This window comes from Haemaphysalis longicornis, unplaced genomic scaffold (genome assembly GCF_048455015.1).
Source record: "Haemaphysalis longicornis isolate Haplotype H1 unplaced genomic scaffold, Haemaphysalis longicornis Haplotype H1 scaffold_18, whole genome shotgun sequence".
NCBI classification, from domain to species: Eukaryota; Metazoa; Arthropoda; class Arachnida; order Ixodida; family Ixodidae; genus Haemaphysalis; species Haemaphysalis longicornis.
The window spans coordinates 5433057-5459561 of NW_027526282.1; the positions used below are offsets into that span (position 1 = coordinate 5433057).

General features: G+C 47.2%; 1 protein-coding gene across 2 annotated transcripts in view; it reads right to left on the bottom strand.

Moving 5' to 3' along the window:
* Positions 1 to 8812, bottom strand: part of LOC144166590 (uncharacterized) — a 127095-nt gene extending 118283 nt beyond the window's left edge. Inside the window, exon 1 of one of the 2 annotated variants that reach the window (XM_077696096.1) lies at positions 8626 to 8812. In XM_077696096.1, coding sequence (XP_077552222.1) covers positions 8626 to 8704 — 79 coding nt within the window. In that variant the 5' untranslated portion in view covers positions 8705 to 8812. The remainder of the gene's footprint in view (positions 1 to 8625) is intronic. The other variant, XM_077696097.1, reaches the window with a different exon arrangement.
* Positions 8813 to 26505: the final 17693 nt, after the last annotated feature.

Consider the following 26505-nt stretch of genomic DNA (forward strand, 5'->3'; position numbering starts at 1 on the left):
GTCTCGTGTACAAAGTAACCGACAGGCATCATGAGCTCGACAATGCCTAGATCGTGCTCTCTGAGAAGCTAGCTGCCAGTCCAGTTGCAGAAGCACAAACGTATAGTTATCGCGGTTTTGTCTCGTGACGGGCACCGAGCCTAAAGGGACGTAGAAAAAATTGAGGCAGCTTCGTACAACTAGCGGGAAGAAGGCAAACAGTGGAGCTCGTGTCCCCGCCAATCTTATTTTTGGTTCGGCAAAGTTTATGCGCGGTTATACTTGGAGACTCGGCCAAGATTTGCGTGTGGTTATGCGTCGAGACTCGGTGAAGATTTGTGCGTGGTATCCTCGTTAGCCCTCCAAACGGCAAGAATCACTGGGTAATTTAAGTATGTGCAATGTACACGAGCTCATAACTCTGAATCTTCTGAAACTCGCTGACGTTTCGCCGCCGGTTCAACGGCAAAATATTTGGGATGGGACCGAAGTTGTCGCATCCGTTCTCGAGTAGCGGTGAGGTTCCTTTCGGCTGGGCTTCTTGTTCCTCGGGAGACCGCTCTCCTTCTGTCGCCCCATCTCTCCATTCGCCGTAAACCCCGCTGTTCCACTTGACATGGAATTCCGAACTTTCCGCTGAAAGTTCTCTGTGACTGTAGGTCGAGACCGTTTTGTCCGCAGGCTTTCACATCTCTACCAATGCGGACCGCGTTAGCACGCGGTCCGCGTTAGCAGCGCGTTAGCAGCGGCCACCAGTTTCGCGAACCCGGCGCCTGCAGAGCGAGATTTTCTGTGCTTCTCGCTTCTCGCGTGAGGCACGAACGCACGTGAACTGGCGAGGAGAAAAGCGCGCGAGAGAGCATGCCCCGAACGCTGAGCAGAGGGTTCTTGGAAAGCGGCGCGGAAGACGAGACTAAGGAAGAAACGGAAAACACACAACACACGCATCACTAACAACTGCGCTAATTTTAAATCCGCAGGAAAATGTACACAAAAAACGAAAGGAAAAGTAGAAAAAAATCTAAATAAAATTGTGACAGAAAAAGTGATATAAAAAGCTTTGTTAATATAGCACCACTTGGATCTGCCGCGCAACAATATGTAGACGACTAGTCATGTTAGGTATGCGATCCCTTTATCTAGCAGTGACACAGACGGTTCACTCATGTAATCGCTCCTTTTCGTGTTCAATAGTTTCGAAGACCTGCCTCTTTTTTCGGCCACGGTAAGTAGTGAGGGTGGCACATTCCCTAGAGTGGGTGGTGCAGCCGCAGGAGGCGCAGTGCGCTGACAGCGCGCCGTGTCGAACACTGTAAGAGTTTGTGGGGAGCACTTTGATGGTATTGGAGTTGTAGGACCTTACAACTTTATTGAGACGAGCACTCGTTGTTAGAAGACGAAAAAGCAATGCAGTGCAAATAAATCGCAATGTTTCTATACTTCCGGCTCGTAACATTGACTTGATTGATTGTGGGGTTTCGTGCGCCGAAGCTACACGTCGGTAAACATGCAGGCTTGCCGTAGTGGAGAGATGCGGATAGAGTTTGACCAACTGGGGATCTTTGACGTCGGCCCGAATCGCCGACCCACGGGCGCTTTCGCTCTTGCATCCATCAGAAGAGCAGCCATCAGAAAGTCTTGCAATTGCTATATCCGAATGTGGATGGGCTTGGTTATAATGGAAACAATTCATTTCAGATAATTTAAAGAAGATACAGTGGATGACGCCCTGGGCACAGTTAAAAGTAGCAGGAAGATTCTTAGCTATTCCCTCCGATTCGACAAATAAGCAGAAACCCACTTTACGAGAAAGAAGAGGAGCAGTTGTGAGGTAGCTATTGCCACAATTTTTTCATTAAGTAACCAGAAGACAGGTTCCTTCATTAAGTGCAAGTGGTGGGTCTTACCTGCACGTGTGCTTAATATAAACACAAGTAGATCGCATTGTATGAATCCCTCGTGTTTCCAGCTATACGGGAAATATGCAGTTATTGTTTAAAGGCACCAGTTTTTTCAATCCATGAATCATGTTCGGAGCCTATGCTCTGGTTATTTGCAAAAATAAAACATGGTAGTGTAGGATAGAGCTGATGGTGTTGGAATGAGAGCTGTACTGAACATGCGCAGCAAAGCAGATGTGTATAAATATGTCTGTTAGGTTCGCTCCTGTAAAAGGTATTTACAAAGCTTTTTTTATTGTCGCTTAGAAAACGTGATGTTTGTGGAACGTAAAGAACAATGTAAGAGTAGGCATCGGCTATTAAAGTATTCTAAAATACTGCGGTGCCACTCGGTGGAAGTAATTTTGATTTTTCAAGCTACATACACTCGCTGGCTGCGGTACATGTACCACGCTATCGAGAAGCGTAAGGGTACGGTATCACAAAATGAGAACGCAAAACAGACTATATTATGTGTATAAAAACTGTGGACGGGAACACTGAATATGTTACTGTAACAGAAAAAAACTATGCAGATAATATTTCTGTAGCGGACTTTGTATCCTGGGAGAATTTAAAATGCAAGCGGTTATTCTATTTGACAAAACAAGTGTTAGCATTTGGTACCACAATTATAGCCCGAGAAGACCATATCATAATGCTATGCGCTGAGAAAATGTATGCGTAATAATAGGGCGCTGAAACGTGGGCGCACGTTACATGGCTAGCAGGGCGGTTAGGCGTCAAAGTAAGAATGATTTTGCTGTTGACATTTGGAAAAGTGGGAAGGATAGATTTTGTGGCGTTGCCGTTTCATAACAAGAACAAAGGGCCCCTATCTAAGGCCATGCACCTGATTAGGGAAGCGCTGTAATGCGCTTGCTTTTACACAAACGTTGCGGGTGCTAGCTGAATACGTCTAGCAAGATAAACAATGACGCCCTGGGTACGCTTGAATCTACGTATGATGATGAGAATAAACTATATATTTTATCAAATCACTCCAACAGCTGGTTAAACGTAAGAGCAAAGTTATATAAGGTAAGATGAACCAATCACAACGGTCGATTCAAGTGACGTTCTTGGCCACAAACTGCAGTCAGGGTCCTGCTTCCGAAAGGAAAAGAAAAGGGTCGTACAACATGGCCCGCTTGCTGGATTCGACATGCCGGGTCCAACACGTCGGACGATGAAGAAAACAGGCTTTACAGATCACTCAACCCCACAATGCTGACATGTTTTCAAAATATCTCAAGTTTACGTAATTGCGACGATGTTTTTACGTAACTCCATGATGGACGGCAATTTGTCACGCCAGTGCACATATCTGACTGTTGTCTGATGCCTTATCTGTTGCATGGTTGACATCCTGAGCACTCTGTTAGCCCTTTGCACGCTTAAATACCCTCCCAACCAACGGATATGTGCAGTGCTTACATGAACAGTGGTGAAATTTCCCATGACGGCACTATTAGAGTACCGTCCTCCCTAAATATTTGGACGATCGCTTTCATAGAACCTGCACCTTGCTTCAGGTTCTCTAACTCGCCGTGAACGCTGTTTTAGCAAGGGGTGTTTGATACTGCTCCCACACTTTGCCCGGGTCTTTTGGGTAGTACAAACACCGATCTGACGAGCACATTTTCTCCGGTGCGGCCTTCCACAATGAAGTAGAACCGTAATATTGAAAACACCATTAATTGGCGTATTCATGGGAGGTTGTGGCCGTTACTACACCAGGGTGGCCAATCCTGCTCTGGCGTCGTGCAGGATGTGGAAGTGCTCGGAAGGGTAAGGTGTAGTGACCACCGTATCGTAAGATCTCGAATTAGGCTAGATTTGAGGAGGGACCGCAACAAGCTAGTACGAAAGAAGCCGATAAATGAGCTAACAGTAAGACGTAAAGCAGAAGAATTCAGGATCGCGCTGCAGAAGCGATATTCAGCTCTTAACGATGAAGCCGAGCTTACGACACAGGAAGCCAGCGACAACCTTACACTCATTATCATGGCGTGTGCAGTAGAAGTCGGGGGCACTATGGCTGGACAGGATACTGGTAAACTTTCACAAGAGACGGGAGATCTAATTAGGAAACGGCAAAACATGACAATCTCTACCGCAGCTGACAGAATAGAACTAGCGGAGCTTTCGAAGTTAATCAATAAGCGTAAGACAGCCGACATACGGAATTATAATAGGGAGAGGATCGAATACGCTGTAAAGAACGGAGGTAGCCTGAAAGCAGTGAAGAGGCGTCTTGGCGCGGGGAAAAATCAGATGTATGCACTTAAAGATAAGCTAGGCAATGTCATCACAAATAGGGGTAAAATAGTCACAGTGGCCGAGGAGTTCTATAGGGACCTGTACAGTAGCCGGGACATCCAGGATAATGCCGAACGAGACAGTAGTTCAGAGGAGATAGACATCCCACCAGTAACGACCGAATAAGTAAGGAAGGTTTTGAAAGAAATGAAAGGGGGCAAAGCACCTGGTGAGGATCAGATAACAGCAGACCTCTTGAAGGATGGCAGAGAAATTGTACTTGAAAAACTGGCAAGCCTGTATACGCAATGCCTAATGACCGCCAGTGTACCGGAATCTTGGAAGAACGCGAACATCATCCTAATCCATAAGAAAGGCGACATGAAGCACTTGAAAAATTACAGGCCGATCAGCTTACTGTCAGTCGTCTACAAGGTACTTACCAAGGTAATCGCTAACAGAATTTCTGCAACAAGCAGGGTTTCGTAAAGGTTATTCAACAATGGACCATATTCACACGATCAATCAGGTGATAGAGAACTGCGCTGAGTATACTGAACCCCTATATATGGCCTTCATAGATTATGACAAAGCAGTTGACTCGTAGATTATGCGAAAGCAGTCATTCAGGCATTACAGAACCAGGGGGCAGATGAGCATTATGTAAGGATACTAGAGGATGTCTACAATGGGACAATGGGTCCAAAGCTACCATCATCCTCCATAAGGAGAGCAGTAAAATACCTATAAGGAAGGGTGTCAGACAAGGAGACACAATCTCTCCAATGTTATTCACAGCATGTTTACAAGAAGTATTCATAACGTTGGATTGGGAACAGAATACCTCAGTAACCTCAGATTTGCTGATGACGTTGCCCTGCTAAGTAACTCGGGGGACGAATTGCAAAGCATGCTTTCCGCACTGGATGAACAGAGTAGAACCATGGGCCTGAAAATCAATATGTAAAAAACAAAAGTAATGATCAATAACCTCGGGAAAGGACAGCGGTTCGAGATAGCTGGCGAGGCAGTGGAAGCGGTATGCGAATATATCTACTTAGGCCAAGTTATGACCCCAGATCCCAACCATGAGGCAGAGATAATTAGAAGGATAAGAATTGGGTGGGGCGCTTATGGCAGACATTCTCAGATAATGAATAGCAGCCTACCATTGTCGCTGAAGAAGAAAGTGTATGACAGCTGCATCTTACCAGTACTCACTTACGGGGCAAAAACCTGGAGGCTCACTAAGAGGGTTCAACTTAAATTAAGAACGACCAGCGTGCAATGGAGCGGAAAATGATAGGTGTAACATTAAGGGACAAGAAGAGAGCGGAGTGGGTCAGGGAACAAACACGTGTTAAGGACATATTAGTAGAGATTAAGAAAAAGAAATAGACGTGGGCAGGGCATGTAATGCGAAGGTAAGATAACCGCTGGTCATTAAGGGTAACAGAGTGGATCCCTAGAGAAGGCAAGCGTTGCAGGGGGCCGCAGAAAGTTAGATGGGCAGATGAGATCAAGAAGTTTGCGGGGATAAATTGGTCACAGTTGGCACAGGACCGAGGTAATTGAAGAATAATGGGGGAGGCCTTTGCCCTGCAGTGGGCGTGGATAGGCTGCTGCTGCTGCTGATGATGATGATGATTGAAAACACCGCTAGGTTCTAACAGCGTTGATGCACCATGTCAGCTGCGGTCCCGCCACTCGCCGGGACGGCACATTTGTCACCATAGGTCGCGTATGAGAATAAAGAGGAAGGCGCTTTTTGAAGAAGCTGGCTTGTTTATAAACGCTGCACCACCTCCTATTGTCATCGTATTATTAGATGGCATCCTAGCTCTCTTATGACCTACGTCTCTTATCAGCACATGTCTTTATTGGTTTGCTCCACCGTCTCGCAGAGGCTGCATTTGTGCGCACTGAATACAAAGCAAAAACCGGTGCGAAAAGGATTGCACTGCCGTCTGCTTATTTCGCTGCAAAGACGATAGAATTCTGCCGCCTCTGCCACGTTAATGCTTGTCTTCTCGCGCTTGCACACCTCCAACTATCCCCCCCCCCCCTCCTTTCAGATCTTGCAATTTTAAATACATAAATACCAAAATGCCTTCCGAATGCCGTCGAGGAAGCACTACAATGATGCAGACAACACTTATTTGGAGGAGGAAAGTCTAGAATTTTACCAACGAAGACCGCTGTTGCCTCCGAATCAAAACTGCCAGTTCGGAGGCGCTAGCCACGAGGCTGAGAATAGATCCGACTGGTTTGGACGCGTTTGTTACGTGTGTGCCTTAAGAAATCTCGCAATCAAACAACGTATGGCTAGGTGTAAAATTCAGTTGGCCTAATTCCATTTGACTACCTAGTTCGTTTGAAACTTGACGCTGGTATAATCGTTGAAGGCGTATGCATAAATAGTATTGTAAAAAATGAGTAGCGTTCTAGTTCCACCTCTGAATCATCCAGGATAAGGGCGTAAAGGGTCAGAAGCAACCAGCCACCAGCCTTCCGTCTATGAGCCCATAGCAATAAATATCCAGGGTTACTGTACCAACTTGTTCCTAGAATTCAGCTAGGCAGGTATAGCAGCTTTATGGGTGTTTGAGCAGGTAGCGATGCACACCGAATATTAACTGCCACCCTGAAGGTTTCCGATGGGAGATGACAGATTCTTACAAATACACGTACAAGCAGTTGCGAAGGTATACAGTCGAACCAGGTTATAACAAACAGCGTGATTCAACGCGATTTCTCTGCTATACGAAGTTTTATATAAGGGAACACGCTTATAACAATCTTCAGTATCAAATTCATTATAAAAAATGTGAACAGTTGATTGAAAACGCGATAACAAAAGAAAGACAACGCCACTCACCATAACTAGTAATATACTCCAAAAGAAATTTATTGCAGAGAAATGTACACCTACTTGCAGTAGGCAGTGATTTTCCACTGAACAATGCGTTTAGCACCATCACTGAGAATCGCATTCTTAACACCCGACATCATATCCTGTAATCCGGTCCACTTCACTGTGTTTCGGCAGGGCTTGCCGCTACTTCGTCACCTTACTTTGAGGTGCTGCTATGCAAGTGCACTGAAACGTGGGCAACGTAGTTATGTACGGTCGGAATGCCGGAGTTGTGAAAGCAGCACAGTAGTTCTGGCCGTTTTTTACGTGCAGAGAATTTTAGGGGCTCGCCTTGTCGTTGTCGCTCGCTCGCTGGACCCAAGTAGAGCCACACGGCGTTACGTCGTCGCCGCGCCCCACAAAGGCTTCCAAAGCCAAGCAGTTTATATAGCTACAAGCGTTCGAAACTCGCGAACCGCTGGGGCTTGTCATATATCTTCCCGTTGTATACCGCAAAAAAAAAGTGCAAGCATAGTTGAGGCAAAAAATACGAAATTAACCGCAGCGCCTGCCTTCATTTAGTTAGCAACGCTCGTTGGGTTGGTTTTTACGATTTAGTGAAATAAAAGTGGCAGTGCAACGCCAGCACGGGTGGTAGAAAAAGCAAGCACAAAAAGAACACAACTTTTGCTGGGGAAGTTTCAGGGAGGGGTCGCGCGAGCACTGCAAAGGCGGGAACTTTGAATTGCATTCGAAGGTAGCAGTCAGCGGATATCGGTGCTACAACCAAATATGGCGAATCACTGCTCTGCACTTCCGACGGCTTTCACGTTGAGTGGAAGGGCTTTTATTTTTTATCTCTTGGTCCGGAGCTACTCGCACGTACTTGGCCACGTGGTAGGCAGCTGCCGAATAGGGGGGCTGCAAAGCGCGGCTGGCAAAAGGCGCAGGTTCCTCCCGCTGCTGCGTTTCCCGAAGCCTAGGCGCAGCCGGCACAGAAACGCGTTGGCGGCCGTTTGGTCACGGATAGTGCGTGCTAAGAGTTCGATTTATCCAATTGTTAATTTTTACATGCATAACGGCAGAACACCCTTGAGTGTTCGCAAGAAAGCATACTTTGCTCTATTCAAGTTCTTTATATTCGGGTTTGGCTGTATTAGACATTTGATAGTGGGGGGCCGAAACTAGGCTGTGCCATCCAGAAAAAGTGAAATTTTGATTTATACGTGAACCCTCTTGTAGATAGGCATGAGAATTCTGGACTCTAAATAACTTTAAACCCTTATTCTGCCTTTCATTTGAATGAGAGGCTGTACAATTAAAATGCACTGGCAAATCAAAATTTGTTAGTAGTTGGGAGTGGTTACTTCGTTTTTAATCAAGGCCTTCTCGCTAAAATAACCATGTAAAGAAGGCCATGGCTCCCGTCGGGGGTGACCCATTGTGTATCGTAGCACATTCGCTTTCCTTTCTGTACAACATCAGCACAATGTCTTTCTGCACAAAATGCACGCAATCCTCGTTTGACAAAAGGTAGAAATGTCCGCTTGAAATTCCTACTCCGACCAGATTGAAAAAGGGATGGCTTACCCGGACAGAAAACAAGCCATGGTACACAAAGCAAAATAAATAAGTGAGCTGTGCGCCGCACGCAGTATGCCTCAGGCATACCGGCCTATCGAACTGCAAGGGCTTCTTCTGCACGGAAAGCTCCACGAAGTCTGACTATATGCATTGAAAGAGTGGAATAAACCTTGCGTCACAATTTGCGAAATACTGGGCGCTCGGGAAAACCTGACAAAGGCTTTTCTAAACGGGTTGGTTTCTGTTACGGTGGCGCTTATACTCACGAAGAGCATTTTTTTCTGCCATTAGTGCTGCGATGCCGTTTTGTCAGCAACGCACTTGTCGCGCGTACAAAACAGCAAACGGATTACCCTGCCACAGCATGGCTCTTTGTTCAAATCTAGGTTGCGGTGAGAAACGTTTGCAATTGTTAATTCTTTGCCTCGGTTCTCCGAAATCCATCCGCTGCGCTCTTAGCGTGCTTTCACAGGCTGGTTACTTCTGAACCCTCTCATTTTGAGAACACAAAAATAGTTTCTTGGTACTCTCACAGTGCTCAAAGTGGCGATTTATTTCAAATTTCTCCACTTTCTTGGGTCGTCATATCAGGAAATGCATCTCCATCGCCTGTACAAATATGGTATGTATCGCCCAAGCTATAATCGCTGGATTATAGTATAACTGTAACACCACAGCCTTCCGCAAAATTCAAGAATAAACATGACATTAGCAGCCAATTCTAGTCTACCCATAGGGAGAGGCGTGCAAATCTGTTTCTTTAGAGGAATCACCAAGTACACATAATTTGTTTTTGTTTTAATACATAACCTGACACGGTTGTCATGAACCATTGCGGTTAGCACGCTTATTTCGTCGTAAAAAGTGACTTTTGTAGCTAGTACAACTAGTTCACTTCCTTCAAGAACAAAACTAGGCGACTATTTTTGTAGTGTCATTGGTAGCGGAGCTTTGTTTTGTGTCTGTATTTCTGTTGACAAGTTCTTTGTTGCGCCATCATCAGTACTCTCACCATCGAAAACGTACGCTGCGCTCATCAGGAGCAGTTCGCGTTCTTTTGCGTAAACCACTCCGCGGGACCGATCAGAATGAACACCACAGCATGCCTGGCCATTTGAGAATCATCGCCGCACCCACTCCAGCCGTGTTTACAGATCCAGCAATAAATGCAGGTGGCCCGCACAAAGCCTAGTCCCGACGCCGTTTTTACAGGGTTCATGCGCGAGTCCAGAGCTTGTAAACCGTCACCGGCACACCACCATGGTGACTTCCGATGCCCGATGAAGATGATAATGATTAGTAGCCCTCCGTTCGTATCTGGACGTCGGTTGTCACCAACTACATTGCTTGTTTTATTCCACTTACGTGCCCTACTCTTGGCTAACCTGATATATTTGCCTTCCTCATCTCCCCCTTACCCATGTCTTAAACTCCCATCGCTCCCTCCCCCTTTTATTCCTCACCCCACGGCTGTAAATTCTCATCCGTTTGATTACTTCCTCTACGTACTAATCTCTTCACATTTTTCCTTCCACCACCAATCCAGCCGCCTCTTCGCCGCATCTATGGTCATCCTGAAGTTGAGGATCCCCCTTACCCCAAATCCTGAAGCCTCCACCAACGTCGTTTCTCCATCGCCCCGCGGCAGTCGTATCTTTGTGCAGCCTGTGACAGTATGCTCTATGGTTTTTCTACCCCTGCCGCAGCATACACATGTTTCATCCGCTTGCCTGTAGATATCCGTGTATGCCCGTATCCGTGTATACCCGGGTCGTCAGACACCCCGCCCCTGCTTCAAAGAGCAACACGCTGCCTCATGTATCGCCATAAAAAACCTTCGTTCCGGATTTCAAGTTTCTCAGTCCTATGAGTCTCCAGGTTTTTTTTCGCTTCTTTTCGCTGTACCCAAATTTCCAATTCTTTGTATCTGCCGCCTTTACCTGCTTTGTAACTGTTGCGTGTGCCCACTTTCCCCTGCCATCTTTCCGTACCGCTTAATCAGCTGTCTAGTATTCCGCCTCGAACGCGTGTCTTTGCTACTCATATACAAGTACAACACCCTCTCGGCCCATTTTTTTCGTTTTCTTTGTCACAAAGTCGCTCCTCAAATTTTATCTTGCTTTGCGCTTCTTTACCTCAACTGACGTCCGGCCAACTACTCCCTGTACTGCTTCGTTGGTAGTTTTCCTATGGGCCCCTATGACCAGTCTGCCTACCACCCTGTGATTTACCTCCAGGCCCGCTGCGGTATCTGGTTTCATGCACAGAACCGAATATCCGAAAATCAATCCGGGTACCACGCGCCCTTTTCCGACTCCCTTACCACCTCGTATTTGTGGTAGCTCCTCAGTTCTCTAGCTTCATTGTAGCCGCATTCCGTCTTCATTTCGTTATAAGGTGAGCCTTATGCGCATGCGTGTAATCGGCGCAATCGCTAAACCATACTCCTAAATATTTATACTTATTTACTCGTGGTATTTGTTTTTCTTGTACTGATACTGTTTTGGGCTCTGCGTCATCGTTGGAGACCATTATCCCCGATTTTTCTTTCCTAAAGGATAGCACTAGGCACGTCGCTTCATCTCCGCATATACCCATCAAGCCGTGCATACCTATCCGACTGTCCGCTGTCAAAAGCATAGCGTCTACACACAATTATATTGGAACCCGTTGTGCCCCCACCAGACCGTTTTTTCACGTAACAGAAGTCGAATTCCAGAGTACAGCCCTCAAGCTTCTTTTCTAGCCCCACCATGTAGGTCTTGAACAGCAGTGGAGAGAGGACATCTTTTGTTTCAAACCATTGTAGGTGTATACAGGCCTATTGTATGTTACCACCTCTCACACCATTTGAAGTTGTTCTCCCGGTATAATTCGAGCAGTGAGTAATTAAATTCTGTGTCCGCTCTCTCGTCCTCGAAGATATTCCGATGCCGCTCCTCGTCTACGTTCTCCCACCCCGCTTTGATGTCCTGAAAGGCTAGCCACAAACGTCCGTTTTGCGTGTTCGCCGCCTCTATACATTGGCTTACTAAAATAAGTTGTAATCTAGTCCCCTGTTTTTTGGAAACCCATTTTGAAGTTTCTCTAGTGTCCTATTTTCTTCTACCCGCTGCTCTAGCGCAAATTGTACTGCCTGCATTTCTAACCTGTACAGGACTGACGTGACGGTGACTTGCCTGTACGCGCTCAGTTTAGCGTTGCCTCCTTTCACATTGTACATTACAACCATCCTACTCGTTTGGCACGTGTCCGGTATTGCTCTCTTTTCTATCCCTGTACTGGTGGCTTGTCGTAGCTTTTCCTTAATCTTTAGCCCTACTTGGTTGATCAACTTCATCGCTGTCCCATCCGCGCCTGCTGCGGTACCTTTGGGACCTTTTACTCTGCTTTTTTTCCACTTGAGCGTGTGCGCATCAACCTCCAGACATTCTGGCCTCCCCGTCGTGACATATTTCCTGCATTGCGGGGCCGCTTCAACCACCTTACAGAAATTTTTAGTGATAATTCCATGAAGTCAATGCTTGCTCTCCCTTGAGACTCTGCCCTGTTTGTTTTCTATAGTGACAGCTTCCGTGGGTACTGTACGACTTCCTAGTTTCCACACATAATTTCAAAACTTCTTCAGCGCATCTCTGCCAATCCCTCTTATTTTCGACACCCATCCCTCACTGTCCCACTTTTTTTCGCCTGCACTAAGTGCTGTATTTCCAATTATTTTAGGTCCTCCTCCTCCGGGTGCCGCCCTGCCCTCTTGTCCTGCCTGTGCTCTCTAGATGCCTGTTCACGCCTCACTATAGCCTTCCTAATTTCTGCGTTCCACCAGCTTCTTGGTGATTTCGTTTCCCCCCATCGATTTGCCCTCTCTGCATTGACTAGTTTTTCCTGCTTTGTTGAGTCTATCATTTTCCTATTTTTGCATTCCGAAGTCCCGATTTTAGTGTCCCGACTCAGGATTCACTACTCGAGCGTCCCGATTATGGAGTCCCTCCCTCCTGAAAAGTTCCGCATATACGGAAATATGGGAATTCGGAGAACTTTCCTAGAATGACACAAAGCCTCAACAAAACACAGAATATTTTTCAGAAACACAGATGAACGAAGCAGTGCATACTTATCCAAAAATTTGCCAACGATTTTATGTGTGTAAGTTTACTAGAACCGCCAAATCATTGTCCGTATGAATTCCGTATTTACGGAGTATGCGGAAAACATACGGAGCGCCATTTTGCTTATTATTGCAGATAAAAACACGAAACCTGTGCCAAACGTTTTTATTGCGCGCACTAAGGTGATTTCCTGTTTTTTATACTAGCATCTACTTTCGGTGTGCTTGGGGGCGGCATAATCCGTATGAACTCCGTATTCCCATAATTCCGTATCTACGGAACGTTTCAGTAGGGCTACTGCACAATTGCAGAGTCCCTGCGGTGCCACCCTATCATCCCACTATCTTGGATGGTGGTTTTTCAAGCAAAAGAACCCCGTCTGGGCTAATCGTGTCACTATGCAGCGCGTCAAACTCTCCATTCCCTGGAAAACGCTTCCGGCTAAGTTCGGCCGCGTCCTTTCAAAACCAGCGTCAAGCCAAACCCACTACCCCTCTGATTCTTCTAAATTCGAGAGCTCCGATGAGCCACGGTTCTTTCTTCGTGCCCGCAAATTTTGTTAACACTGTCGCCCGATACGTCACAGTTGCACGTCGTTTTCCCGTGACGTTAACACAATGTCCTTCTCCATGGCAGTCGCAGCATGAGTCGCGCGATACACCCTCCGCCAACAACGAAGAACTCACGTTTCTTGTTCTGCTATAATAAGAACCGCAACCGAAATTTGGACGGCGTAAATATATCACTATGCCAAAATGCCGTTGTTCGACTACCAGCACAATACCCAGAAATCTAAGCTCAAGATCACGTCTACAGCACGCCACGACTACTGCGCTGCTTCAAACCCCACCAGAGCTGTCTGTCTCCGCGACATACCAGATGACCAGTCTACGCCCGACAAAAAGCCCCCGCATGTCCAATGTTTTACTCGCCAATGTCTCCACCAGTAGACTACGCGTCTGCGATTCGGTGCCATAGTCACAACCAATGTTGAAGCAACCATCAGAAAAGCGACTTTCATTGCCCACATCCTGCAGTTCACACACACAACCCGTCAGTGCCTTCTTATGGAATGACAACCCGCATGCTGGCCACAGTTAGTTGAGCCTGTACTCGCCGTCCTTCTAAGACGAGCATTTATATGGAGAAGCCTAGATGACAGGCATCGCACCATGACTACACGTCGAACAATGGTAACGATTCTGCACCCAACACCGTTCTCATCACATCGCCGTCCAAAGCCTGCGGGTACCGGCATCCCAAAGTCAGTGTGCACACGTCGCAAAACGCTGCTCGTAGAGCGCCATAGATTACAAGCACCCCTACGTCGTCTGCACAATAGCCGCTGCACCGACCCGTTTTGCAACCGGCTGAAGGAACCGTACTGTAGCTGGTCCCCTCCGCTACTGTCAGCCAAGGCCACGGGTCGCGAATCTTCTGACCAGGCTATCTCACTAAACTGACCATGTGAGCTCAACGGGAATGAATGCGGACAGACCTTGCTAATTACGTGGTCACACCTGTTCGTATACTGTACATAGTTGTTTGCTCATTGTTTTATTGCGTAGCATTTTTTGGCCAAGTACCCCACATCCAGACAGTGTAAAGCCTTGCATTTGCCTTGATAAAGCCTTGCCTTGATAACGGGGAAATAACAACTTAAAACGTTATAGTAACGCAAATAGAGTTAATTGTTCGGACAGAATGTTGAAAAACCAAAGATTAAGAAAACTAGGACGCGAAAAGTTTCAATAAATGGTGTAAAAAATTTTAAAATATGCATCTTATACATATCCCCCAAAACCGAAGAATAAACTAAAATAAAAGTCCACAGAAAACCCTTCAAAATACGAATAAAGCATAGAGAACATGGCCAACCGTGTAACTTCCCGCATTCCTGCAAAACCGCAGATTTGGCGGAAGTAACAACTTTCATCCTTAAAATCGACTGAATGGAGATAATTTGTCAGACAGCATCTTGAAAAACTAAAAAAATCAGAAAAAACACAAAAATAAACTTTTCACAAAGATCACGTGAAAAAAATATGCATTTTATACACTTACGAAGTACCCAGGAATAACCGAAACAGGACCGCAAAACAATGATCAAAATACGAATACAACAACGCGTAAACGACCCACCTCTGCAGTACGCATTGCACTTCAGAAACAAAATTATTGAAGTAAAGGCACGTCATCGCTATAACGGTATAAAATATATTTTTGGGAAAACAAACCAAATAAAACTTAATAATAACAAAACAAAAGTTAAAAATAGCAACATAATCGAACTTATTCTGCTATTCACGGCGCTATTTTGCTGTAAATACCTCACACTCCAGAAAAGCTGCATAACAAGCTGCGCATTAGTATGCAATTCTATCAATTTCTTCAGCTTTTTTTATTGCTTGGTAATGGGCAAAACGGCAAATAAGCAAACAAGCAATTGGGCAAGCGTCAATGTACCGAATTCTTTAAGACAAACCTACATTCAACAATAACAATTTAGCATTTCTGCCCATGTAATTGTACGAAGCCACTCTTCTCGCTTCCATAGATTCCAGTCACAGTTTAAGACTTCATAATCTAGCTCCGTGGGCGGAATAAATACCCATAATAATGTAGCATTCTAGCCTGAATAATTGGTTTTTACAATATGCAGATAGAGCTGGAAAACAAATTCTTCTGAAGCAAATTTAGAGGTGACTTGACGAGCAAAGGAACTTATTAACTTCGAAGCTTACCTAAATGTGCACCGAGAAAATTGGAGCCCATCATTAGAGAATTTTAGCTGACCGTCTTTCACGGTCCGCTCCGCTCCGATAGCGAGCGTGAGTGCCATTGCGCATGCGTGGCGCGCTCGGCCGCGAACGGCATTGGCTCCGGTTGCGCTGAGCGTGCCGCCGATACCGGAGCGGACCGTCGAAAACGGTAAGCTGCTAAATCTCTCTATTGTCTCACTTACTTCGCGCATATTAATAACAATCTCCCAGGTTATGCAGACATGGGTCTTGTGGACAGAAATATCCAAGCAGAGGGCACTGACTACCTTCATCCGCAGACGGAGAAAATTGAAAGGTACATATAACAGCCGCAGATGGTGAAATCACGGCTGAACTGGGATTCATTCTAACAAAACATTACCGGAACAAAGTTGAAACAGTACCATCAAAGGTAATTTACCGACTATGCAGGTACGTTTAGGCACGGTGAACATGGTGCGCAACGTAACTATTCAGCTTTTAATAAAACAAAACGGCAAAACGTTTTTTTGGTAGCAATCAAACTCGCAGTCCGTAAAATAAGAGCATAGAGGAGTTAAGAGCAAGGCTTAAAAAAACGTTCGTGTTCCTAGCAGACCCAATCAGGACTTCGTACACGTACTTAGTGGCAGCGCTTTTACGATACCTACAGAACCGACTGTTGCTGTGGGAGGTGGGGTGCCTACTAACATGGCGGAGGAGCTACCACAAAATACAAAACACTTTATTGTATGCTGACATTATATCAAGGGAATGGCCTAATCAGCGAGTAAAAGTGGGATGTGGTCAAGACTTATTAACGGGAGAACGGTTATAGAAGTCCGTAATGAGTACGTCACAAAGATTGAGGTAACATAACGGAAAAGAAATATCGGTTCCAAACATTGTATAGTTTCCTTAGCAAAATGTTGTATCAGACGCTTCGGCCGTGTTTGACATGGGTCACCTATTTGCGTGCGTTTCTCCTGAGAAAATGGTTTTTCAGAGTAGCGCTTATACTTCCCTCCGATTCACTTACGGAAGCCATGACGCTAAGCTATATAAGTCCGTAGGTCTCAATTTTGTCGATTGGTTGTATGTTAAACACGTTCTACAAACCTCTGACTACATGCTAAAATTGTCTGTCTAGTGTTTTTGTCTCATTATCGCAGTGTCACTTCGGGTACAGCCAAGCAGAAAGTTTTGTATTTTCTGCCTTTTCTTATCGTCTAACAACTCTTCTTTGCATGCGTGTATATATCTGGAGAAAATACGAAAGACCCCCAGCTTTGTAGTTAGAACTAACGGTGAATGACTCCTTCCTTAGCGCGCTTTATAGATATCGGGTGGCCCGCCGTTTGTTACGTGCCAGCTAAGAACACCCTCGGCCTTGGAGTCGATAGGGTGCGCCTATATTTTCAATATTTTCACCCCACTTGCACCTCCGAACATCGCGTGTGCTCTATGCGAGTGGGGAATAGTGTCGCGCATATGTGAAGTCACGAGGCTCCGCGGTTCGTCAATACCAAAATACGTTGACAAAGTGCTTACAATGTTGAGTTTGCATTATGCCAGTTACGATTTTGTATAGACGGGAATATTAGTGATGTTATTTTTGATATATTTCCGATGATGGTATCAACCTTTCCCGCGTGCTACGTAGAATAATGCTCCAGAGCCCGAGTGCCGAAATAAGGCGTAAATTGTTTTCGCTATTGTTCAAGAAGCGTACTTTACCTATTAGATCAGCACATAGGTGCCGGAGGTCTAGGAAGCCAAAACGGACGCGAGCTATGTTCGAAGAAATCCACAGCCGCAATAAATTACTGAGTCAGTTCATACTGAGTATATTGAGTATTGAGTATTTGAGTATATTGCTATACTCAAAGAACTTTAAAACACATGAAACGACCTAAATGCGTAATGATCCGTCCTGGAAGGTATTGGCTGATATTTTTAGTTTTCCGCTTTCGCATATCTACAATTTCGTTCTGCACCACGGCCTCTTTCCGGACAACATAATATTCGCAGTAGTGCACCCTATCATTCAGGGAGTGCGCGAAACATTCTAAAAATCTTCACCCTACATAACCTTTTACAGTGTCGTCGAATATTCTGGAGCACATAATAATACGCTCACTGGTTTTCTTGTTCAGAATGCCATCATACCCAAATGCTGTATGGGATCCAAAAAGAAAAATCTGTTAAACGTGCGATACCACAGGTTCAAGAACGAATTATCACAAATGTTGCAAATCAACTCTGTACAACTGGCATATTCGTGTATTCCGAAAATACGGTTTATTTGAGAAAGCAGAAAATTCTTTTCGACAAGCTCGACCCGTATGGAAGCCGTGGTCTAGCGCTTGAACAAATAAAACAATTCAGGGAAACCTGCACTCAGGCGCAATACTTGATTGGTGAAGCATTGCCGGACACATAGTTAAGTTTCAGAGTCATGGTTTATTTGCATAGCTGCGGTGCTAAAAATCGTCGTCATATGCATCGAAGAGGTCTTCGTCTTCTTCGCGTCGAGTGGTGGATCCAAAGTCATCCTCAGCATTGAAGACTTCCACCAGCTCTTTTATTCGACTCGTGGCAGCAGGGATGGGATTTGCAAGTCGCCTCGGGAAAATGTGTCCCACTCGTAGCCACGACTCAAATTATGCATAATGGCTTCTAATGTGGCTGCAGCAGTGACCTCTCCCAAGCAGGGGGTCCGTTCGTCGTAAGCGTTAGCGTTGGAGTTCTTTTTCTTTTTTTAAGTGCATGGCAGCGCTGGACGACAGCTCTGGAGTTTGTTATTGTTTCCTTGCTAAAATCACTGCGGGTTTCGGGGACTCTGCGGTAAACGCGCGTCGCGCTTTCACGAGCGCTCGCCATTTATTCGCTCCTCCTGGTTTTTGCCGGGGTTTTTTTGCCAAGGCCATGCCCGTGCCGGAGAAGCTGGATGGTCACCGCGAGGCACGCCCTCAGGAGCGCTCGACATTTTCTTGGTATGTTTTTCTGCAACGGCGAACTTACAGCTTGTTCAACTGCTCCGCTGTTGAAAGTAATCTGCATGATCGTTTTCAATTTCTGCGGTACAGTAATGCTGACTCGCGTTTAGAGAAAATAAAATATGGTGCGTAACGATGCTCCATTTTAGGCTCGATTCTGTTCCTTGTGCACATTAATGGCATTGTACTAATACGGTAACCCAAGAAAGAGGGCTCTACACTGATGACGCTATTGTATGATATCATGGTGCTACTCTTTCTGAGGTTGTGAACGAAGCTGATAAGTGTATGAAAGAGCTTGCATTTTGGTAGTCCATTATAAAAATAGCGATCTATAACTGCAATATAAATTCGAAGCGAAAACAACAAATATAAATTTGAAGCGAAAACAACAATGCAAGTTACATCACAATAATTTTTCGCTGTTTATTTTCAGGAATACTTAAGCTGGTCGAAACACGTTGATTACTTTAGGGTAGAAATTTTAAAAACCATAGGAATGCTCACCATATATACTTCAATCTTGCCAAGATGGTTCAAATGACAGCCATGTTATGCAACGGTTTAGTCTGTATTACCAGAGTCCTGCTGGTATGTCGCACTATGGAAAAGGGTAATTTTAAACTGAATCTGCTTTTTCAAACCAGACGTCAAAGATTTATCGAAAACCGTTTGCCGGGCGAACATGCACTGCCATTGTTTTTACCCACAAAATCCTAATAGTTGAATACATTTTGCTCCGCAAGTGCACAATACCTAACGCGATGCTACGCTGCTTTTATCCCGTTCCATAGGTCGGCAAAACAGAAAGAACTCACTCAAACTCAATCACAATTTTTTTCATTCACGCTGTACTCAATCAAACTCAGACTCAAAAAGCTGGTCTGTTTACAAAATCACTCGTACTCACTCATCAAATACTCATTTGTAATCATACTCACTTGTACTCAAACTCATTTGTCCTCACGAGTATTCGTACTCAATCTGTACTCATGAGTACTCACCCAGTACTCATGAGTACTCAATCTGTACTCATGAGTACTCAATCTTCTGTACTCATGAGTACTACTCATTCTGCAATCATGAGTACTACTCATTCTGCAATCATGAGTACTACTCATTCTGCAATCACGAGTACTACTCATTCTGCAATCATGAGTACTACTCATTATGCACTCATAGTACTCAATCTGTACTCATGAGTACTTAATTTGTATTACTCACGAATAATCAACTTATCTGCACTGTTAGCTAGGTCGTATCTCGAATGAAAGACTAAATAGAAAAAAATAAAATGTTTAATTGATTAGAAAAACACAGGATCGGGCTCAGGGGAGCTCGGGGCTTGTCGGTGCGGCCGAGGTCGTAAACTGCTGTTTTCTGCGTGTCTTCGGGTGGCAGCTTTTGTCGTCCGTTTTCGTTTCCAGGCGCGCTGATACTCTCCTAATCGTGCTCCAAATCAGAAGTGTGCCTTCCCCCAGGCACAATGAAGCGTTTCTGTAGATTAACGTCCGTTCGTATCGAGATCACTGTCCGCTTATTCACAGATGCTCGATGCTGGCGTTTGTTTTTTGTTGTTCCGGATACTAGAAACTTCATTAAGAGGGTGTTCGTCTCATTGAGCTTCGGTGAATTTCAAATCTGCTTTCTTTTATTGATGTTGTGCCGTGGGATTCACTTCGTCAAAGCTGAACTTGACAGTGTTTACGGCGTTGCGTTAGTCGCGCCGCTTCCGTCGGCGATTGTGTTCGTGTAACTCGTCGCGTGCTTGATGCATGTGGGGGCGTAGACGTTCGGTGGCGAGCTGCGCCGTGTAGGGATGGCATAGTTCGGCGTGTTGAGGACGTTGCTTGAATTGACGTGTGCGTTGCGTATGATGCGGGAGCCGATTGGCTTTTCGTTTAGTGTGCGGTAGCGTGGCGTTTTCGTAGGGTGGCATGGCTGATCGGTCAAAGTCTTTGCGGCTCCGTGCTCGCAGTTGCCGTGGTTGTTTCGGAAGTGAAACCGTTGTGGTGGGGAAGCGGGGGTAGTTCGTGCCGTCCGTTCGGTCCCACATTCCTTGGCGTCGCAAGCGTGACTTCATTGTTAGGGCATTCGATGCCTTCGTCTGGATCGGGTTCATTCGTTGTCGTTTTTGTTGTGTCCGTGTCGTCGCTCAAGCCCTCGTCTTTTGCCCGTTGTTTCGAGAATGCTATAATCGCTATCTCTCCCATACAAGCAGGCTCCGTTCGTCCCGAGTCCGCTTGCTCGCGGTTGCGTCCTCTTGTACGAAATAGTGTTTATCGTGTGAGTCTCGGTCGGAGCGCGGATGCCGGGGATCTTGTTCGTTCTGGCTCGGACATGCCGCATGCGCTGGCCGTGTCGTTGCTCGTCGACGGACCTACCTGCACGAGTGTGATGTCGTTCGTCCGCTGGACTCGGGCTGAAGCAGCGGGTGTCGGAGAGCTCGTACGTTCCGGTAGGGTTGAACCGCGTGCGCTGGGTCTTTTGTTGCTTGTGGCCATGTGATTTCTGAGGTTGTAACATTCGCTGGCCAAGTCGGGATAGCAGCAGCACGAGCGGAGGATGTCGTGAATAGCAGTTTCTTCTGTGTGTGCTGGCTTGGCGGCGTTCCATGCGCTGTGCATTTCGTTCGCCGTGGTCAGCTCGACTGGTTCAAGTTGAATGTCGTTCGTCACCTCTGGTGCGTTTCGTGCGCTGTGCGCCTCGTTTTATCTAGGACACTCCACTATAATTGGTGTGCGGTCGTTCGGCACGTATGGTGCATTTCGGGCGCCGTGCGTCTTGGTCGCTTGTCGGGGCCATATCTAAAAATCCGGATGCGATGTCGTTGGTTGCGTGGACCGGCGCCGGGACAGCACGAAAGAGGAACGGGCGAAAGAGGAACGGACGACACGGCAATACCTTGCGCTACGCAGCGCGAAGTTGCAAGTTTCACGGCGCAACCGCCACAAGTACTCCCTCCCTGATGTGTTTACCTCTTGGCTAAGGCTTGCGTGTTCGCCGATCCACACGGCGGACCAAAACGATTATTTGGACCGCGGTCCGCGCATCCCGTGATAAGACGTCACCAGTTCACGCGCCGCCGTTGGACCGCGCAGGACCGCGGCCTTCGCGGTCCAAATATTCGCCGAGGCTTTTCGGCCCGCAGTCTCGACGGCGGACCACGACATCATAACAGCGGCCGCGTCGCGTGGGCGGAGCCGCATCCAGTTGCGCCAATAGAGAATAGCGCGGGCAGCGCGGCTGTTTCGAAGCGCTCGAAGGAGCCTGTCAATCACCCGCGGTTGGATAAGCGACGGGCTAGGCTTGCAATCGCGACGCATACTTCATTCGTGCTTTTTCTTGCGAGTCCTGACTCTTACTAGTGCGATGTTAGCTATGATTATCACTTTGTTTCACGCATGTGGACCTCAATTTAGGTTCGGTTCCAGCGAGCGGTGACGAGCCGTATGCAGCCCGGATCGCCCCGCCGTCGCCGCTCGTCGTGTCGCCTTCATGCGAACGACGGCGGCGGCTGCGTGAGCACGCCCGCCCTGCTTGCATGCGGGTGGCCGTTATTGTGGGGATGAAAGGTTTCGTGCAGGCTCGTGCTTTACAACATGTTGTCGCGGCCAAACGGCGCCTGTGTTCACCCTTCTGGCTTGTGAGTTCAGACGGTCGGCCATTCGCAGTCCGCTCAGCCGGCCCGCCATGTGGATGCGCTCTGCTTTGGATCGGACCGCGGCGGACCGTGACGTCTCATCACGTGACCGATTGGACGGCGGACTCGGTCCGTTGTGTGTTCGGGACGCAGGGAAAGGCGTCAGGGTGGCGCGTCGCTTCTTTCGTTCTTTCCAGGGGTGCTATCACGGTGCCAGGAAAGGAGCTGAGGGCAACAGGCAATGGGATGCCTCTCATTGGTCGATGGCGTGGGTTAACCGAGGTCAGCAAAACAATCAAACAAAAAAGCGGATTTTTCGCCGCCTTGTGCCACCGGTTGCACACTCTTTCTTTGTACTGTCACGCTCGCGCTCCCGGTGCCGGCGCGCCAACGAGGCGGCTCAGCGAAGAGGGAAAAAAAAATCGCCCTTTAGATGCATTTCTGACTACGTGCTCTGGTGTTTATTTTTTTTTTCTTAGTTTCATGACGTACAGTTCCCGTAATAGCTCGAAAGCGCGGCAACGTTTAGTCGTTGTGTGCTCCATTGTACATATAAATAATGCACTGTCGACGCTCGTAGCGTCAGAAAGCGCACGGCTGTTAGCCAAGCTTGTATGGCTACGGTTCCGTGTATAATTCATGTCTGTAAATAAGAACTCCCGAGACTCCATGTGTCTTCGAAGCGCGCGGGGTTGTAGCCTGAGACTTTCACTTTCATATCACTTTCGTATTTATGTCTGGGTTCAAATATCCCTGTTTTATTTTTGTTGAACAAAGCTGATAAATAGGAAGCATGGTACCAGCTTTAGTAGCCAGGGAATATTTTGCTAATATGAAGCCCTCGATTAAGGATTCTTTTAACTTTTGGCCGAGCGGCTGAATGGTGGGGCAGTTGGCCAGTTGTAGAGAGGGCACATTATGTACATAAAGCTACTTAACGGTGACCCCAGTAGCTCCCATGTATACAGCGGGGCGTGATATTAAAGGGGGCCTGAGATGGATTTCAAAGTGTTTTTGTTTGTGTCAGAAATCTACTCTACAGTTCTTGTAGAAACAAGTCCAAAAATAGTAAGCATATTCGCTCACGCTAACAAAAGTTATTACCCGGACGAGACAGAACTATTTGTTGGCTCGGCGGCTTGCGATGACGACATAGTCCGACCTCGTCCGAGGCGAAGCACTCATTTCATGGTTGGCCGCCGGGATGTCCGCGATTTTTGACGGCGGCGGTTTTGTTTAGAGCGTCGTCGTTACCATGGTTACTTCAGCGAGTGGGTCGCACATGAGACGACGACGTCCTTTTTATTTTTTAAGCTACGTTTTCAGTCTTTACGGACTTTTAGCAGGAGATACTGGTGATTGCGGAAGTCGACCTTGCACGCGCGAGAGTTTCCGTGAACGGTAACTTATTTTTACCGTCGCTACATAGCGATGCTAGAATTTCTACCGACTGTAGTAGCGAGCCCCCTGCGCCGGCGAAATGTACGCTCGCGTTTTGATCAGATTACCGGAAAGTTCCGAGTGAACGCCCTCCCCCGAAACATCGCCCACCCCCTTTTACGGGTGAAATATTCAATTTACTGAAAGACGCGCGCCCACCCCGTAAAATCCATGGCTTTAGCGCCGATGAGTGAACAAAACAAACCCGAATCATCTCTTCATGTGTAGATGCGGTCACTTATTCGTCCTTTCCGCGCTTGACCCGAAATTTCGCCCATCTCGTATTTTTCACTTGATATCACTGTACTTAAATTTGGGTGGGCGTTCTTCCGGAACTTTACGGCACAGCAAATGCGCTGTGCTCTGCGCTTCATGCACGCAATCTTAGTTGATGTTGTTTACTACATTCTTGCTAAATGATGATCAGGAGCACGATAAATGACAATTTTTTTTAGAATGAGCGAGCAAAATTTCCGCCCCTACTCCAGCTTCCCACGCTTACAATGGTTCAGATGCCTTTATGAACTAGCATAGCTCTTTTATGCTTTCAAAATCGTCTTGCGCAAGGTAATATAGGTAACTGCGGAATCATTACAATATATCTTACTCATTTTATATCGAAATATTTAGCGGTGGCGTGAGTTCTGGTTAATGCAATACTTGGTCCTAATTCTTCCCACTAGATGGCGGCGTCAACGTCATGTTCTCGATTTTTTAAGCTCTACAGTAGAAGTATACGGCTCTTTTAAAAAAAATTATTGTATTGTGAGAGTTCAATCTAAGACGTCTAAGATTCAAGCCATTTCAAGCGTAAGCGAACAGTTCTGGGCAACAAACGTTTGTTTCATTTGCTTTGCGACAAATTCGCCAGATGTCGCTACTCGGCAGAGCCGGTTAGGGTGCCTCGATGCGGGCGCGCATCGAGGCACCCTAGAGCTGGTAAGCCGGAATGCAGAAACCGCAGAGTGCAATCCTTTCGTTTTCAGCGGCAAACGGCTACTCTTGCTTCATTTAACACGGTAAACGGTAAAGCGCGCTAAGGACACTAGGCAACAGGTTCATTCAGAAGGCCGGTGCAGCAAACCACACTTTCCTGCGATCATGACTTGATGGGAAGCAATGAAATGAAACTCTTTGGCAGTTGTCGTTACGGGATGAGCATGCTCTTGCCCTTGTCGCGACCGCCGCAGAGAATCAGCTGCGACAGCGTTTGGGCTTGAACTGATTTATTCAGCCCGCGTGAGCGCACTTCAGCGTGCGCCTCGTGATCACGAGCAGTGCCCGGCGTCGTCCAAGCGCTGCGTGCGGAGCTCCTCCTTCGTCGTCGGCCCGGCGCTCCCTAGGCGCGCCGTTCGTTACCACCTCTGAAACAACGTCGAGGCTACGCTCGAAACACAGATGATGCAAAGAATCGTTTCGGGTACAGCGTCCAAGAAAGCAAATGCAAAGAAAACTGATGATACTCTCACCAGACACGGAGCGCTAAGCGACCATGCTGGCTGCAAGCGTCGTTGCTCCTGCGCTCACTGTATCCTTCCGCCGAGAACGGAGGAGCGTCAAGCCCGGTTTGGCCCGGTGTGTAAGTGCTTTACACTCCCGTATAAAACAAATATGTGTGACTGTGTAAAAGCACCCACACACAAAAGATGTTTTTTGTAGCTTTCTGATGTTTTTACGCTCGTAAAAAATTGATTAAATCAAGAGCGCACAAACACGTCACGATTAGTTCAAGAAATAGCCGTTGCGCTCCGATACCATCGACCCCCCAAAAACCCCCATCTCAGGGGCCCTTTAAGTTGCAAGTTGCAATAATAAATTATCTTTATGACAGACACAGACAGACAGACTGACAGGCCAACAATGTCCCGCTCAAGTGGCCAAAGAAAGGCTATCGTCTTTAAAACCAGCTGGAAAGAGACGCTGCCGCCACTGTTCCGCATTCAGCGAACATTGCGCAACCGTACCCCTCGCAAGCGCCGCCAGCCCGCAATGTAACAGATAAACAGAAAGACGAAAACCGGCTACCGCGCGAAAAGCCAAAGAGGGAAGTCCCGCCGCGAGAAAGGGACAGGACAGGGGCGCTACGCGTCGTTGTGTCTACTTCCGTTAACAGCACGGTCAAAACCCCCACGGGTCTGACCTTAATCACTAATTTTTGTGTGCGTGTGTGTGCGGTTAACCAGAGCGCCCGACACAAATTTGCTGCACCTGGCGACACGCCGACGGTGGGCCAGATTCGCGCCTCGGTCAAACAGCTCGCGGCAGACGTGCCGCGACTTGGCGGCACACAGCGCCGCCGAGTCTACTCTCCTTTTCCCATCGAGACGGCCGCACCAAATCATGCCTGGGACGACCGGCCCGAAAAAGACATGCAGCAAGTAGACCCTGGAGACGGCGCCGCTGAGTAGCCTTCCCTTTCTTGTCGTGGCTCGGCTGACGCAATCCCTTCGCTTTCAAACTGCGGCCAGTGATAGTCCTGATTGGAAAGATTCGAACTGCACGCGGCTGCGGCGGCACCCCGGGGGATAAAACCAGCCCTGAAGCAGCGGCTGTGCAGCGGCATTTCATTGGAGGCACGGAGTTGAGAAGTGCTATCGCCTTTGTGCGAGCCATGTAACACTCTTGCTACCTTTGTATATAGTGTATATAAATGCAGCTTAAAATCGCTGTCGGCTCGACAACTTCATCGCTCTGCTCTGCGCCGCGTCGATGACGGACTGAGCAGGGCAACGTCGCAACAGTGGTGACTGAGTAGGAATGGCCCAGTCCAAACATTGTGCGTGTGTGTTCATGGGGGGGGGGAGGGGGGGCGTGGAGGGGGTATCGCTCGCAGTCGAGGGCCGCAGGGCACCCAGTTGCTGCCGGTGCTTGGCAGCCATTCCAGCAGTGTCAAACTGCGCTGCCGTGCTTCGTGCACTCGAGAACAAAGTTTGCAGACGCGTTTTTCGGAGGCG